The sequence below is a fragment of the Charadrius vociferus genome, unplaced genomic scaffold (assembly GCF_000708025.1).
Source record: "Charadrius vociferus isolate BGI_N301 unplaced genomic scaffold, ASM70802v2 scaffold758, whole genome shotgun sequence".
Lineage (NCBI taxonomy): Eukaryota > Metazoa > Chordata > Aves > Charadriiformes > Charadriidae > Charadrius > Charadrius vociferus.
Window position 1 is genome coordinate 1,050,621 of NW_009649934.1, and position 17,501 is coordinate 1,068,121.

Sequence of the window (17,501 nt, forward strand, 5' to 3'; positions counted from 1 at the left end):
GGTGTCCCGGGGGGGCGGCGAGGAGCCGGCGGTGACGGGCGCGGTGCCTTGCAGAGCTGAAGAAGGCCAGCAAGAGGCTGACCTGCCACAAGCGCTACAAGATCCAGAAGAAGGTGAGTCCCGGCGGGCTGCCGGCCCCGGGCTGCCTCTGCCCCTCCAAGCGGGGGTGGCTGTTTCTAATTAAAGCTCCGTGCTAGCTAGTTTAACACTAAAACCATTTGTTATATATTATTACAGAAACATGTTGTGCATATACACGTACACAATAAGCGTGTTATATCGAATGTTAAGGAGTCTGGACTGTAGCGAGGAATTTGCTTTCCAGTCACCATAGGCTGAAAGATGATGTAGAAAGGAGCGTAGGTTTTTTTTATGTCATTGCATTTTGCATTATTTTGGGCTGGTATGTTAAAGTGTAGCTTTGCAATGAGACATTACGTAATTGAAACACTTCAATCTAAAGTCAGAAATGTACCATTTTTTACTCTGTATCTGTAATTAGGAGGGATGCATTCCTTTTTTTTGGCCTTAGACTGAGAAAATATTCTTGTTCCTGTCTTCAGATCAGAGAACACCACCGAAAAGTCAGGAAGGAGGCCAAAAAACGTGGACACAAAAAGCCTAAGAAAGATCCCGGTGTTCCCAGTGCCGCACCATTTAAGGCAGAGCTTCTACGGGAAGCAGAGCAAAGAAAGCAGAAGGTAAAATACCATTTTTGGTAAAGAGGACAAGAACTGAGATCATTGCTACTTTCAAGGCAGCCTTGTGTGCACGTGTGCATGCCCAGAGGCACAATCATGGCAGATTATAAATGGTCCTAGTAGACATGTACTTTGGAAAAATAGTATATTTATTTCCAGCATTATACACTGTGTAACAACACACTCTTTTATTTTTAACCTTCATTTCATCACTGTGTGTATAAACATGCTGGAAGTATCATTTCTAATGTAATCAGAGTTGCCTGTGATGCTAAGATACATAGACGTCTCATCAGAATGCTAAAAGCATCTTGCTGTTATGTGATTATACAGAAAATAAAGATCTGCGGTCCACAGTGTGGAGGAATGTAACGTAAGAGCAACACCTTTATCAGTTGTATTGGGGTTGCTGCACAGCTGCTCTTTTGGGGTCTAGCTAATGGATGTATTGCCTCTGGTTTTGAGGCAATTGAAGGCAATGGTATTCTTTTTAGGGCAGGATGTAAAGTTCCTAATGTCATTTGGACAGCCATGACTTCTAACTAAGCTTTGGTCATAAATAAGTAAATAAGAAAAAAGAACAGCCTTCCTTACCACCTTCAAATGTGTTTTATCTGGCTTGGTTTTTTGTTTGCAATCAGCTTGAAGAACTAAAACAAAAACAGAAGCTTAACAGACAGAAAGAACATGAAAAGAAGAGGAAGCTTGAAGCTAAAAAGAATGCAGCCAAAATCAAGGAAAAAACAGAGGGAAAAGTAGGTGTCTGGCATGATTTTGTTTCTTTGAAGTTTATAGAAGCAATAAAAGTCATTCTGAAACTACATCTTCTTAAGCAGTATGTTACATGTTACATTTTCATGCTGTATATGCACGCAAGTGTAATACACTAATTCTCAGTTAAGTCATTCCCTTTCATTTTTATTCGCATCCAGGAATCCTCTGGCAAATCTAAAGCAAAGACTAACAAACTGCTGGATAAAAATTCAAAGAAATCATTTTGCAGGGAGCTTAAGAAGGTGAGACACTTCAACTATTTTTATATAATTTGATGAGAGCCAGCAATGAGACCACTTGTTATTTTCCTTTTTTGTATTACTGTGCAGCTGCTAGAGAGTATTGGGAGAGTATTGTCGCTTGTGATAAACTTCAACACTGAAGTAAGGGATTTTATGCCAGAAACTGTGTAAGCCACAACTGTTCCAGAGTTGTTATCTATAAAATGGTCTGTCATGTCTTATTTGAGAGTCTTCTCTCTTTTTTCTAACCCAGGTGATTGATGCCTCAGACGTGGTTCTAGAGGTTTTGGATGCAAGAGATCCAATGGGCTGCCGGTGTCCTCAACTGGAGCAAGCTGTAACTTGCTCTGGAGGAGACAAAAAGCTACTGTTGGTTCTGAACAAAATTGGTAAGAAGCACAGGTTTTCTTGAAGTGTTACTTGGTTACTGTGTGGTTCTGTGAGCTATGAAGAAGATTTTAAAGGAATCTGAGATTCCATTGAAGACATAAGATCCAACTCTGAGCTCACTGCCCTATGAAGGGGTCATATTTCCTCCACCTTTTAGTCTAGTTTTCTAAGAGAACACCACAGACAGGTAAATGCACATTAGCCCCTTTCTTTTGCAGTTACTTCTGAGGGCATTGGCCAGTTTCAGCCAAATTTGACAGAAGTTAAACATCTTACAATTTTTAACATTTTTGTGAATGTGAGTACACAGAGGTTAGAGTGCTGGTCCCCACTGAGGCAATGGTGAGTTAAAAATCAACAAATCAATGCAATAGTTGTATTTGAAAGTTGGCTTTGGGAAGTATTTTCTCTCTTCCATTGCTGTATTCAAGGATGCACACACAAAGTAGGTGAAACCATCTAAAAAGACTGGAAATTACTGGGTTAGCAGCACCAAAAAATGAAAAGGAAACACCAAAAGTGACAACAAGAGTAAAGGGAACTTTGTATTAGAGTAGTCTTTGCAGGGATGATGGGATAATCCTTCACAGAACATCTCTCTCTACCATACAAAGTCTGCTAGCAACACCACACCATTAAAAATCTGATACAGGAACCAAAAATGTAATTATGGTATGTTCTGCTTGAGGCAGAAAATAAAGACTAAAACTTGCAACTCTTGGTGCCTGTGGGGTACATACCCAGTACTCTACCAGAGTTTACAGCCAAACATTCTTTGTTATAAAGAAACATACTAAATAGACAAAATACAGCCTGGTTCCCGATTCCACATTAGATTTCCTCCACACAGTGATATTTAAGATTAACGGGAGTGAAAGGACTGTGCTCTTTTTTTCCAGATTTAGTGCCAAAGGAAAACTTGCAGAAATGGTTGAATTATTTGAAGAAAGAGTTTCCAACAGTTGCTTTTAAATCGGCAACGCTGATGAAGGACAGGACTATGGTAAGTGCACTGCAGGCTGTCTTATGGCTAAGTCATGTGTGTTTGCAATCATACATGTTGAGACAGGAACTCTTGTTCTCTAAAATTCCTTTTCTCCTTGTTTGATTGTACTGTTGTGACTGAAGGATATGACTTTGCATTTTGACTAAGCTTTGTGGTACTGTGGGGGAATTCTTGCTGTTGAAATATGTATTGTTATTTGTGCCCAGGATGCTGGACTAGAGTAAAAGCAAGTCTGTCCTTTACTGTAAAAAGGACAGTGAGGGGAGGAAGGTGAGGAATTTTACATCTTCTTCATAGGATGGATGCACCAGTTACGTCTGAATTGTTTTGTAGGTAAAGTGGTGCAGACTATACTACTGCATTCATCCTAACTGTGGCCATTACTAAAGGTAGAACCTGACATTATTTCATGAAGAGTATAAAGGGGTTAGTTCCCCGCATTCTAGTCTCAGCTCTTTGAAGATCCTCGTTTGAGTCATACGTGTATTAATACATAATGCTTCACACGACTTAACCCTGTTAACAGCATAGTGAAATAAACTCTCCTGCACAATGGTGTAGAAACTGCAATGCAGAGAGCAGGTTTTGAAATCCTTATAAAACTGAAGCCTCTTGAGTGAATTTGCAGATTTAAGGATTCTATCATCTGAATGTACATGGTTATTTTATGGTCACACAACAGATCTGCAACGCAGCTGAACTGAAATCATAAGCCTTATTAGTCAGTTCACATTCCTTTTTCTCATAGTAGTTGATGGCTACCTTTTTTTACTGTTCACTGATTAGCCAATTTCTTATTAAACTAACTCCTTCTGTTCAGAAGAACACAGTAATATCATCTAATAGAGGATAGGAGTTGGAAACATTACAGTAGATAAATAAATCTAAGCATACATGTTTATCTTCCTAAATAGCTCCTGACCATGGGGTTTTTTTGCTTTTGAATCCTGTAGCAGGAACAGTTCACAAAAAGACGTGCACGTGTTGATTTATCAAGCACCACTGAGCGTTTTGGAAGCAAATGCCTTTTGAAACTTCTTCAAGACTATGGCAGGACTCAAAACAAAACCATTCAGGTTGGGGTAGTAGGTAAGCATTTGGAAAGACAGGAGGAGTTGCCACCTTCTCCCATAAAGCTTTGGTATTCTGTATTACAAATGGGGTAAAACAACTAACACTTGACTTGCTTTTGGGCTTTGTAGATAGACATTGCTCTTACTTTGAGCTAAGACTCATTATTGTAGTGCTTCAGTTGGCTGCGATCTGTGTTGTGCTTACACACATGAAGTGTATGTGGTCTGTGGAAGGCACATTGTGTGAGGCCTTAGCTGGTTCAGCAGCTTAGAGAAACAAGAGAAGCAGTTTACAAACCACACGGCTTGGTTGCACTGCCTTCCTCCTACTCGATAAGTTTTGTACTCTGTTTCGTGTCTCTGCTATTGTCAGTGTGAGAAATGAGGATACAGACTTTGTCTTACTTCTGTAGTGAAGACTTCAGATCCAACTCTGATCTCACGCTGAAGATGTACTTTAACAAAGACACCTGGAAGAAGCAGTTTTGATCAGTGTTACATTGGCTGAGTTCTCTTATTTAACTTACAAGGATTTATCTGGTTTTCTCCAGGGTTCCCTAATGTGGGAAAGAGCAGCATAATCAACAGTCTTAAAGGAGTTCGTGCTTGCAATGTTGGCCTAACAAGAGGTGTTACCAAGTAAGCCAAGTCTGATAAAAGTTGTTTATTTCCCTGTTTGTTGTTGTGTTCTGATTACCTTGTTTGTGTACAATTTCCATCCATTAAGGGCAAAGTATGCCCCTGTGTGCAGTTTTAAATGCACATTTCAGTTTGCCAGGATGAAAGATACTGGTCTTTGTGAGGCAAGCTGTCATGAGAGAATAGTTTTTTGTACATTTAGATTTCTGTCCTACGCAAAGCATATGATGAGAAAACACTGGAACTGACTCTGTATGAAGTGCATTCAGTCCAACACTGAGCTTTGTGTCTTGCATCCCTCACCTTTACCAGTCCTTTGCTAGTTGATTACCTTTATGTACTCACAGTGCATTTCTTTCTGAATAGGTCCATGCAAATTGTGCACATTGATAAACAGACAAAGATGTTGGACAGTCCAAGTATAATTGCAGATCCTTCCAACAGTGCCCTGGCTCTGGCCTTGAGAAGTATCATAGACACCGAAGAACCAGGCTCAGCAGCTATGCTTGAAGGAGTAGATGCCATTCTAAATCACTGTAGTAAACAGCAGGTGAGCTCTATCTTTCTCTACACCTCTCACTGCATTTGACTTCTCTGTAGGTTTCTTAGGCCAATAACAAAAGTTCATTTCACTTTAACTAATTCTGGTAGCTTTTGCACTGCTTTCTCCTGACCATAGAGAGTGGCAAACTTTGGCTAGTATATCCAACACTTAAGTGTGGTCTTTCACCCTTATAAATGGGAGGAAGAAACGGCATGCCATGATCCTGTCAGCCAGAGTGTTTTACCAATAACTTCTCTGATTTTTAAAAAACCCGGCTTTTAAGATCTCATCACAGTATCACAGAGTGAAAAATGAAGATATTCTGACTGCTTCCTATTATTACAGTGAAGACCTCAGATCCAACTCTGATTTCACTCGAGTTTCAAGTAGATTAACCTAAGTCTAATTCCCATTCAGTTCTGTGAGCACACTGGTTTGTGAAAAAAGTTATGTCTCCATACATCCACTAGTATGGGTGAATAGCAGATGAATTTGTTGTTGAAGTAGGCATTTTGCTTTGTAATCTTTACTCCCACAGGGAAGAGAAAACCAGCTCTTCACATACTTGTTCATCCTCATTATAACCCGATTTGATTTGTTTTTTCATTCCTAAAACTAAGAAAAGTTCTGAATGCACCATTTTCTTTTGCACTAGGTAGTGATGCACTATAGCATCCCAGATTTCAGGAACACTGAGGAGTTTTTAACTTTGCTTGCTCAGAAGAGGGGTATGCTGAAAAAGGGAGGTGTTCCTGACATAGAGAATATAGCTAAAACACTACTTTGTGACTGGACAGGGTACGTATGCTATGAGTTTTGCTTTATGCTGCTCACCTTTTTCACATTGTTAATCCAGCACAGCAGAAGCTCTGAGTCCTGAGAAGTACTTCAAAAGGAAAGGCTGCTTTACCCCCCCGCCGTCCTTTTATTTTCTTTCTCGCGTTTTACTTTAGTAACAAGCTGGACTGACTATCAGATTTAGAGAATGCCATCCGTGGATAATTTTCTAAAGCAGTGAAGGATACATAGACAGATTCAAAGCATGTTGTGCATTACTCTCTAGCCAGTTTGCTGACTTCTGGTATAACTCTGTTAAGGGAATTTGCCTTCCTTTCAAATACTGAGTCCATGTCATCCTCTTATGGACAGGAGAGGATATGGCAAATTTTCTGTGGAAATTTACAGCAGTTCCTATATTCTGAGGGTGGGAATAACTGTAACTCAGTAGCTGAGTGACTATTTCCCTTGCTCAAGTGGTTCAGCTGCTTTTACAGCTCGTGATTTTACAGGCAGATGATTTGTGGTGACAAAGCATGCCATTTCTTTTTCCTTTCAGGAGTGGGCTATACACTTAATACTGTTATTGACAACTGCAGAGTCAAATCTAAATAGCTATTTAACTGCTGTTAAACAGATGATAGTAAATGAGTAGTTAGGTTGAGGAGTTTGAGAGGTTTATGCTCTGGGTTTTATTTTTAAATACAGTGATTTAAGTATGTTATCTTTGGTTGTTTTTTAATGCTGATTATTTTATTTTCTCAGAGCTAAAGTAAGGTACTACTCACAACCTCCAGGATCTCCGAGACCGCCACCGTATCTTACAGAAGATAAAATAGCTAAAATGCAGGAGTGCTTTAATTTAAAGAACCTAGAAGAAGAAAACAACAACACTGTTCAAGGTAGGACTGTTACTGTAACACACTGCTACCATTAAGAGTGCTAATAGTAGTTTTAATGGGACATCTTAAATGGAAGTTGTCCTGGAGTTTATAGGATAGCTTTGCCAATATGCAGTGAATATGAACCTTTTAAGAAAGAAATAGATTCTGATGCAACAGAACAGTGCATCTGTGTGCTCTCTTAACACAAATTACCCCTGCTAGTTCTTAGTTTCTGCTTTTCTGACCTAACCCTCCTAAATAGGAAACGGGGAAGGAATATTGAAGAGGACATAAACACTGGCTAATTAACAAAATACATTTTACTCAGTAAAACCTATACTCAAATCCAAGTCTTTCAGCTCCCAGCAGTCTTGTGTAGATGCCTCAGAAAAAGCTATTCTCAGAGAATTGTCCTTTGTTCTACCTGCTTATGTGGGAGTTATTGTGGAAGAGGGGGGAGCAGAACTGTCTTTTTCTAGCCCTGACCTAAAATGGCATTGCATCTGGTGCTAACGCAGTGACTTCACAAACACTTCCTATGTTTTTCCCAGCTTTAAAATACCCCAGTCCAGCAAGCAGCATAATTTTCCAGTCAGCTGGTATGACAGATGGGACAATAGAGGAAAACAAAGTGATAGAGGATGCATCAGAGTGGGAAAACTTGGAAACAAGCAAGGAGGGGGAGGAAGAAGAGGAGGATTTCACAGAAAGTGATGATGATGATCATGATGAAGACGATATGGAGGTAGAAATGGATGTCAAAGAGGTAAATCAATGTTTAATTAGGCTTCTTCTACCTGTACCCAGTCAGTATCCTGCTGTAAACAGAACACGCAGTGACCAGGAGTAATCAAAAAGCTTCATCAAAAATCAAAGTAATCTCCTGGAGATAAGGGTTGGGCTTTTTGCAAAATTAAGGAAACGACATTCTAACATTCTAAGGCAGTGTGTTCCAGACCAACTAGGCAAGGGGACATCCACACTATGGTCAGTCTCTGTTAGGTTTCATTTGCATGACAGACTTCATTACTGATGTCGGAATAAACACATATATCTGATCTCTCTGACTTGTAGGAAAGCAAAGTTCAGGTCACCAGGAAAGCAAAGCTTGGAAAACGACAAACAAGTCCTGGAAATTCAGAAAAGCAGATACCAGGTCTGTATGAAAAACCCTGGCTTGAAGGATAGTCTCTAGTACTCTAGCACTTGCATTGGTTTCACTAACACATCGTTTCCTTTTCTCAGAAAGCGAACATTCCAATTCACTATCACTCAGCTTGGATAAGACAGCAGATGAAGATGATGCCTATGATTTTAATACAGACTATGTGTAATGAATTATGTGTGAAGACACCATTTGAAGACTTATTACTGCCTTTCAGAACAGCCCTGAAGGCTTGTTTTGTGGCAAAAGCTGGAGGAATGCTGCATACCAGAGCTACCGCAAAGATTCACAATTATTACTGTGTCAAATAATGTATATAATACTGCATCTCTCTTGATCATTACAGATTTCATACAAGTCTAGGAAACTGACTATTCAGCTTTAAGTCCTAAACTTCATTTCCTGTACTTAAAAAAAGCCTATTTTAAAAAATTCTTAATAGACCGAGTCTGTTCACTTTGCCTTATAAAATGATGTTTCAAAAGGATAAACCCCTTTTCTTTAAAAAACAATGGTAAATGTTTAATTTCAGTTATGGTCAAGCAATTTAATTTCAATTTAAGTTTTCATCCTGCCTCCATAAAACTTAATTGTTTTTCTTAGAGGATTACAGAGACTATACCTCTAGAGCATGACTTAAGTCAGTAAGTTTTCAGTATACTTTTGCAAAACTTGTCAATTTTCGTATGTAACAGTTGGGTGGAAAATGCTACTTATTTCAGCTAGACATAAGGTATTTAAGCACTGGGAAAGGTAACTGAGATTATGATATTAGTCATCTGTCTTCACTGGGGAACAAGCTTCTGTTCTTACCGTGCTCTTGAACAACAGACGTATTTCCTGAATGTATACATGGTAACAGCTGGTAACTGTAAAGCAAAGTGTTGCCCTGTTACTGTGCTCAGCCTATAGCAGAACTGGGGTAGCAAAAGAATTACGAAGAAGCGCTGCAGCTGCTCAATGAAATAAGCATTTAGAATAAACACCTGACATGAAGCATCTTCCTCCTATGCACCTATTTTTTTTCCTATTAACTTTAAAAGTCTGCTTTCTGTGTTCTTTCCTTTAACAGATAGTTGTATTTTCCCTAAATGTATGTTAAGGCACAGTCCTCCTAGGCAGCTTAGAAAAGTATCAAGTGGAGACACGCAGACACATGAGTTGATTTAAGCCTGCTAAAACACAGCCTGGTCAACAGAATTAAGCTGGTTTCAGCTGATCTAGTACAGTCTTTCAAAGTCTGGTAATTGAACTTACTTCATTACTCCTAACCACTTCAAGGACAAGAATAGTTCTTGTTCATCAAAACCCAGGAAAAGAAACAATAGATAACAAAGGACAGACCAGCATCCATGACAGAAACAGAACTATAGGCAGTAACTGCCACAAGTCAAGCAGTTGGAAATCCTTTTAAATTATAAAGCAGTGCTAAAACTGTATTCATACACATGAACAAGCCCTTTAGTTCTGTGCTGCCCTGTATCTCAGACCACGCAACACTGAGCTCATTACTGCATTAACACAAAGCCTTTTATCTAAACATCTTATGTTGAAGACTGTTCGCACACAGTAGTAATAAAAATGACAACTTGAGTTCAAACCTGTATTAAATGGAATAGTTGGTGAAATAGCTCCTGGGATATATCAGCTAATAATAACCATTACTCAACACTACAACTATAAAAAAAGAAAACAATTTACCTATGTAAAAGGCGATGGACAGCCAGCTGCAAAAGGGCACAGGAATCTTGCTTGATGAGTTTAAAGGGCCACACTGGGAAAGGCATCGTGGGAAAAACTTTTACAGCAGAGCCATGCTCACTTGAGAGAACTATGAGGAACTTAACAATAACAAAATTAATCTGTAATTCATACAGCCAGCCTAATCCCAAAAATAAGCATTTTGTACAATTTGCAAAGATGAGATCAACTGACTTTAGTTTCAATTACTTGTTACTGTATTTAAGTACAAAGGAAACACACTTCATCTATCAGATCAAGACTAGAATCGGATTGCCATTTACCTGAGGCTTGAGTCAGCATGTTAAAATTTGCTTTTATTTTTCAACAAGGTTTTCTCCATCACTTTACAAAAAAAATGTTTTAGTGTCCACTGGCAGTTAAAACCACTTTGCATAGTGAAGTAATACTTGAAAAAGTCACCCTTCAAAAAAACCAAGATTCAATTTTGCAGAATTGCGCACGAAAGACTTACACAGAAATGGTTGGGAGGAGATTCCATGCAGGAAAGGACTGTTGAAACTTTCACAGGGTAAGAAACAACCAAAACCACCAGAACAAAACCCAAGCAGCTCTTAATTACAGTACATCACTGCGCAAGATTCGCACGGTGAAAGCACCAGCTGAAGTTCTATGTTCTTAGAAAACGTTTTGTTCTGTAAGTGACAAAATGATCCTCCTCTAAAAGACTTGTAGTAAAGAGCAGGACACACAAGACAGAAATGAACTAACAAAAGTGCTAGTTTGTGGAGATCCTTCCTTGCTTACTATCATGCTGCTGGAGTAGCATCTTCTGTCACACAAGTGAAGTGAGTCTCCTTTGGACTTGTGCACTTCAGAACTGCACCTGAATAAGTGCATCACCTTGTGCTCCAGAAGGCAAGGACTGCTCTGTAATACAAGTTGCCTAACCAAAGTTCTGCTTGGCTCCAGAAGTTTCCTGAGAAAATGCCATCAGTTATTAAAACCGACTCTACTTTGCTTCATAGGCTTCTGCATGTCTGCGGATCAGGCTGAACTTGCCTGTAGGGTCAGGGATATACCACTTCTCCCAGACTTCAGGGTATGAAGCTGTTCTTCCCCATGGTTTGAAATGTCCATTCCAATGAAGGAGCTTGGCAGCTTTCACAAACTGAGGAGAGTACCTTTTTCCAGCACTAGACCCTTTTATTGGAAAAGAAGCATTAGTGCCTGAAGTAAAGGCAGCAGAAACACCAACGTGCAATATTTTAACTTCAAAAAAAAAAAAAAGGATTTTAACAAAGGAAATCTTGTCATTTATGGAGAAAGGAGGTGATTTGTGAGGCAGAAATCAGAACAAAGTGGAAAACATAATCAGGTGCAAGTGAATGACACTTTGATCTGTCTCAGTACCTATTTCAATGTATTGCCTTAACTTTCAAGTTCTATAAAACCCCCTTAATAGCCAGATGTATTCAGCAGCCTATGTATTGTTCATTGGAAACAAAACCGAAGAACACTCTCCCAGCATTTGGGTTTCACCAGTAGGAGAAGAGATACAAATAGGCATTCCTCTCAACAATCTTGGAGGAAACACCTAGGATCACTTCAGATACGATATATATGTGGAAAAAGAAAAGGAAAATGAGAAGTAATTTGAGCGTAAGTCAATTAAAGAACTATCCCCCGGCAGTTCAAAAAAGAACATGAAGGATCAGGCCCACAAGCCCCAAGGTGGTATTGCAAAGCAGTGTTTCTTAAAGAACAAGGTATAAAATAGGGGAAGAAAAGATCTTTTTGCTGCATCATCAACTAGGTGTCCAGCCACAGACCTGGAAAAACACACTGGGGGATCAGTGTCACAAATGTTTCATACATACCGAGGTGCCGGACATTCCACATGGGGTCAATACTGGAATGTTGCTTGTAAAATACAATTAGCAGTGGAGGTGTTGTGATGCTGCCAGCCAGAGTCCTACTGTAAAGTTCCTCTCTGGAAGAGAAGATACAAGGAAGTTGGGAAAGGATGCTTGTGTGGCCCTAAATCAGTTCATTTTTCACTTGCAGCTGTATGACAGGAATCCACAGATACATACACAGCCCTTCATTTAACAGTTAAATGCCATCACCATAACCCAATCCCTGTTCTGCTGTCGCTCCCAGCTTGGAGATACTTACGCTACATTAAGTGCCATCCACTTCTCCAATTGCTTAGTGATGTTCTGCAATTTCCATTCTGTCAAATTGGCAACAAAAACTCCTGGATTGAAAGAGCAGGTGTTGGCTTTCATGGCAAGCTTTCGGATAGTTTCTTTTTTGTAATCTAGATACCCAATGTAATTATACTGGAAAAAAAAAAAGAGAGTAGAAATTAGCTTAAAATATGGTCAAATTACTATTTAAAGAAAAATTTTGCTCAACTCCCAACAGAAAAGCATAACTTGAAGTTTTTAAAGCAAACACCCCTTCCTTTAACACAAGAGCAAGAAAGCTTAAGAAGTTTAACATTTTAAAAATATGATTATATAAACTACATATTTTAAGGAATGCTGCATGGTCATAATAATACTATATTATTAATATGGTACCACTCCCAGAAAAGGTACTTTTTATACACTCACAAATGAAAAATTCTCCCTCTGATGTTCTAAGACCCCCTGCTGTACCACACTGGGAATTTCTCTCATGGGAAAGCACAGCAAAAATTCAAAGTGCTTTTACTGTGCCTAAACAGAAACTGCAGGTGTCATGTGTAACACAAACATCACGATAAATTGATTTGGGTAGGGACAGTCACACTTTTAGGTTCACTGCCTTTGGAAGTCAACCTGCAAGAACGTTAAAACCAAGTGCCTGCTTCCAAAGCCTGGGATCTATAGTATTGTTACTACTGAATCAGAAGAAAACTAACCTGATTGCCAGCTCCACGGACAGCAACTTTATTAGTGGTTGAGTCACAATCATCTGAAAATGCAGCTGCATGTCCAGGTTTCAATGGAGTGTTGTAAAGTTCAAGAATATCATCTGAAAAATGGAAATAAGCACAGAAAAATTAAAAGCAATCCTGTTTAAGCGCTGGGTGACTTTTTGTTCAGTCCACTGCTAGAGCAGATAAAACCACTCAGTTTAATGCAACTCATTCATATTTACAAAGTTTTTACACTTTTCCTTGAAGTTGAAGTGTTTGGTTACTGTAAGAGACGGCATACTGACCTCAGCATAAGGCCAGTGGCAAAAAGTTAAGAAAAGGTCCCGTACCTTGCACTATTATATCATCATCCACATAGATGGCCTTCTCTGCATGAGGTACCAAATTGGGCAAGTAGAATCTTGCAAAGGTTAACTGTGAAAACAAGAAAGCAAGAGAAGTGAAGAATTAAATGAAAAACTGTCCAAATAAATGTGAAATTGACTGATAGTCCTGGCACTTATATCCAAGACAACTTCTATCGAGGAAGCAAAATAGGCAGCAGTATTCCATAAGTTATTTAAAATAAACATGTTCCATCAGTTCCTGGTTTCCTATGAATTTGTGCATTGATAAACTACATTTATAACTGGTCTGTATTAGAATTTATTTCTCCACATATATCTATAGTATCTCTGAGGTGTTAGCACACTTGACATGCAAGCTGCTGTGTTTCACTGTAGCTAGCAGCAAAACATGACACTAGGCATGCATATATAGATACTCAAATCCACCTCTCACTATCTGGAAATTTATTCTTACTAAAATTTAGGAATTTGATTATAAAAGATTGCTTCTATGCTAACAGATTTGATTTTGATCTCTAGTTATGTTCAAAAGCCAGTATCAAAATATATTGTTACTAACAACATCATCCTTACTGGTTTTAAGGTATCTGGCTTTTGAGGATCCATTAGTACTTTCCCTTCTAAGACACGAGGGTCAAAATCCAAAATTCGGTATCTCAAATTTTTCAGAGCAGTGTTACTCAGCCACAGCCTGCAAACAGAAGAAAGGAACAGATCTTGTTAAATGAAACAAAAATCAAATGAAAAGCAAGAGATACAATTGACAGTGACACAGATCTTGATCTGGCCACTCGCTTCCCTATCCAACAGACACACACGTAGAATGTAACCTACGGCTGATGGTGGTGGTGTCCTGTATGACTGCAGAGGTATGCCCACTATCGGCATCCTGCACAGCTGGGACACATCAAAGGTAGGAAGCCGCTTCTTAGTTTATTAGAAATATACGGTCCTGTTATCACAGGTCCTTCAAAAATATCAGTGTGAATGCATGTGGGTAAAAGTAAAAGGATCAGAGAACAATCTACAAAAATGGAGAAACTGAATCGCCAGCATTTGATCTGCTTAGATGAAATGTAGGAAGTACCTTTTACAACCCCTCCACCAAAAGATTACAACCCCACTGGTTGGATATAACCGCACTGGAAAAGATGGCTCTTTTCCATCCCTGAAACATTACTGGAAGGAATGACTGCAGTACTCCCCACAGCAGCCTTGTCATGAAGCTGCTATAAGCAGCAGCAGATGGAACTGCAAACAAGTTTGAGGAGTGCAATTCCAGGGAAAGTCACCTCTTCCTCTTCTCAGAGATACTCAAATTTTACAGTATTGTGGGAATCTAATGACAAGACCATTACCTCAAGTGATCCACTGTATCATTCAAAGTAACAATATGGAAAACCACGTTGGATCTGGTGTTATGGTAAATACTGTTCATTGCTGCAATTGCACCCCCAAGCCTCTCATCTGATGCTGCAATGACCACAGAAATCTCCTTATCATTCCTTTCATCTGCCAGTCTCTGGGGAACTGCAGGTATGAAATCAATAGGCTGAAGTCCTAATGGATTTGAATCTGTGGAGAACAAATGGCATCACATACTTGTTTTATGCAAACAAAACAGACATTATTACCACACTAAAATTCCCAACGTCTTCAATTGTTTCTACTATGCAAACACTTGGATGTCTCAGTTGGCGTGGATTACAGCATGCCAGTATCAAACACGGAAAATATAGCACCCACCCTTGAGAATCCACGATGTTAATGAATAGGAAAATATCACACTTGCAAATAAACTACATACATTTAACTGTACGTATTCACACGCAGCACAAGGCACTAAAGTGAGGTTTAAACTACAGTAGGCTACGCTTACCTTTGGTCCCCTCTGCCATGTCTATAATCTCACTGACTTCCCTCTCCCATTTATCCTAACCACCTTCTAGTCTTCTCCACATCACCCTTCTCTCTTTTCTACTTTCTTTTCCTCGTAGGTAGGAACCAATGAAGAAAAAAGAAATTCTAAATTAAAGTCACTGTTGCTGTTGCAAATATTTTCCCACCAAAAATCAAGACATTAAGTACAGCCCGTGTTTATTCCAGGCATCACTGATCACACTACACTACCTAAGCTGAAACAACAAGAATTTATAGTCATAGTGTGCAGTAAAATGGGAAGATCAGCGTTGAAATTTATGACTAGACCACATCACCTGTAAAAGCTGGCAAATTCCCCACTACCCACACTTTTTATAACAACACTGGTACTTCTCAGATGATCTAGACTATCACATATTAGATAATTTTAGGTAATTTGAGCAACATAGCAAACAGGGACTTGGCAGTTTGTGGGCAATATTGTGCTGTTCACAAAGCTGGGCTTCTGCTTCTGCATGCCTTTTTCTGACGACACAGCTCAACAGCTTTGATTTCAGCTGATTCCTGGTTAAGGCCTGTCAGGCTCCTAATTCAACTGCTGCTGGGCAGCACATGTACAACTGCTACCCAGGAGCAACTGGTCCCAGGAACGGCAAACTGGGACTTGGCAATTAATAGGGACATGGAGAGGCTCTGTGGGACCATAAGCAGTTCTTAAAAGTGGACTCCCAAAAATGAAAAAGCTTTGCTAAGCAAATTGAATCATATCTTATTGACTTTTAAAGCCAAAAGGAACCCTTACTGCTATCTCACCTGGCTTCCTGTCAGAGAAAAGTCACAGGACAGCAAAAACAGAGAAGCCCACCAAGCTGAAGTTTCTTGGGTATGAGAAAAGGAAAAGATGTACTCATAAAAGAGTATAAAAATTATATCCGGTTATGCTAATGATTGATCACTCTCATACACATTATTCTAGCATCATGGTGGTTTCTGTCTGGCCAGAGCATGTGCTTTCCCACCAATCTTAAAAAATAATATTAAAATCCAACATACCTGACAATTCCCGCTTCAAAAAGTCACTGAGGCCTAGGAAGTTATGATGAAGAACTAGCAAAAATATTACAACAGCCACTATAAGGATGGAAATGTTCACTGAAAATTTAAAAGAAAGACGTTTATCAATATAACCAGAAAACGACTGAGAAACTCAGAAAAGTACAAAAGAGATCTTTAAAAAATTAGACACACACATATACACATACCTTTCCTTAATGTCATTTTTCTCTTGTTATTTTATTTATTAGCATAAGCTTCCTGCAAACCTGCAGGAGAAAAAAAATATGTCAGTCACTTCCTACTTCCACTGCTTGCCTACACAAGGCATAGCACACTATCACTGGGAGCGTCTAAATAGCTCCTGATTGCAGCAAATGTTTTCTTCTCTTAAAAACATAAAACCATATGTCACATTTTAATAACTGAGTATGTGCCTGCAATGACGTATCTAAAGAAGAACTCAGAGATGAAGTGGGAGACATAGAGATTTTGCCACTTACTTCACTGACAGAAAAAAATCCCACCACCCAAATCCAAACTCCTGTTCTGCCAGTCAAAAGTGATCTGGAGAGAATCTGGAAGATTATGTCGGGGCGGGAGGCTTCACTGTTGAACCAATTTATTTAACTATCTGAACTGGAAGCATCCCAGCAATAAGGCAAATGATTATACATTTCTTTCTGTACTTCACTAACTGCAAGATTTTGGCAGGACACAGGGTTGATAAGATCATACACTTTCAAAACGATGAAATTCTCTACAAAAAAAAAATATAACAGACTATCAGCTGAAGTATCATTACACGTAAAAAAAGGAGATCTCAAAAGTGTAACAGAAGATATTATCATCATGTTATAGAAGGGGATAAGAACACATACTCAAAGCAATGCTGCAATTTCGGTACGCAATTCAAACACCCGCACTCATTACTTAACGGCACCAGCGATTGTGAAATGAGAACCAGAACGACGCACCCCGGAGCGCGAAGTGGCTCTCAAGCAGCACACAGAAAGCACTCACACCATAACGACGTGCAAAGACTCAAGAAAAACAGAGACAGTTCTATATTAAAACTCATGCCTACAGCACGACCGAAGCGGGCGAGGAGAGGCAGCCCTCATTAGCGGGAGTGCCACGCAGCGCCTCTCCTCTCACCGCCACGGGGTACGCCGCAATGCCCCGCGGTCCCCGCGGCAGCGATGCTGAGGGTGCAGGCGCGGGCACACCGCTCCTGCGCTTCAGTGTCGCTACGGCAGCCTCTGCCAAAAGCTCTTACACACCGACTCCTCCAGAGATTACTGTCAGCGCAAACACACCCCCACGCTAAAATACTCCAACACCTGCTCCCCGCTAACACTCACGCAACGGCAGCCGCTCCCGCGCCGCCGGTCC

General features: G+C 39.7%; 2 protein-coding genes across 2 annotated transcripts in view; one reads left to right on the forward strand and one right to left on the reverse strand.

Annotated features, from left to right (window-relative positions):
* GNL3 (guanine nucleotide binding protein-like 3 (nucleolar)) overlaps positions 1-8,364 on the forward strand; it is a 9,723-nt gene extending 1,359 nt beyond the window's left edge. Inside the window, exons 2-15 of the mRNA XM_009891286.1 lie at positions 55-113; positions 564-701; positions 1,343-1,462; positions 1,634-1,717; positions 1,971-2,106; positions 3,007-3,110; positions 4,076-4,202; positions 4,738-4,825; positions 5,192-5,375; positions 6,025-6,167; positions 6,912-7,048; positions 7,582-7,796; positions 8,105-8,186; positions 8,276-8,364. Of these exons, the coding sequence (XP_009889588.1) occupies positions 55-113; positions 564-701; positions 1,343-1,462; positions 1,634-1,717; positions 1,971-2,106; positions 3,007-3,110; positions 4,076-4,202; positions 4,738-4,825; positions 5,192-5,375; positions 6,025-6,167; positions 6,912-7,048; positions 7,582-7,796; positions 8,105-8,186; positions 8,276-8,364 (1,706 nt within the window). The remainder of the gene's footprint in view (positions 1-54; positions 114-563; positions 702-1,342; positions 1,463-1,633; positions 1,718-1,970; positions 2,107-3,006; positions 3,111-4,075; positions 4,203-4,737; positions 4,826-5,191; positions 5,376-6,024; positions 6,168-6,911; positions 7,049-7,581; positions 7,797-8,104; positions 8,187-8,275) is intronic.
* A 2,346-nt stretch (positions 8,365-10,710) lies between these two features.
* GLT8D1 (glycosyltransferase 8 domain containing 1) lies at positions 10,711-16,331 on the reverse strand. Its single transcript, XM_009891244.1, has 9 exons — positions 16,316-16,331; positions 16,107-16,205; positions 14,531-14,747; positions 13,746-13,863; positions 13,155-13,239; positions 12,808-12,920; positions 12,075-12,241; positions 11,777-11,889; positions 10,711-11,099 (listed from the first exon to the last, which is right to left on the reverse strand). Exons 1-9 carry the CDS (start codon positions 16,329-16,331, stop codon positions 10,909-10,911), a joined length of 1,119 nt encoding a protein of 372 aa, XP_009889546.1. The 3' UTR covers positions 10,711-10,908.
* Between the last annotated feature and the right edge of the window lie 1,170 nt (positions 16,332-17,501).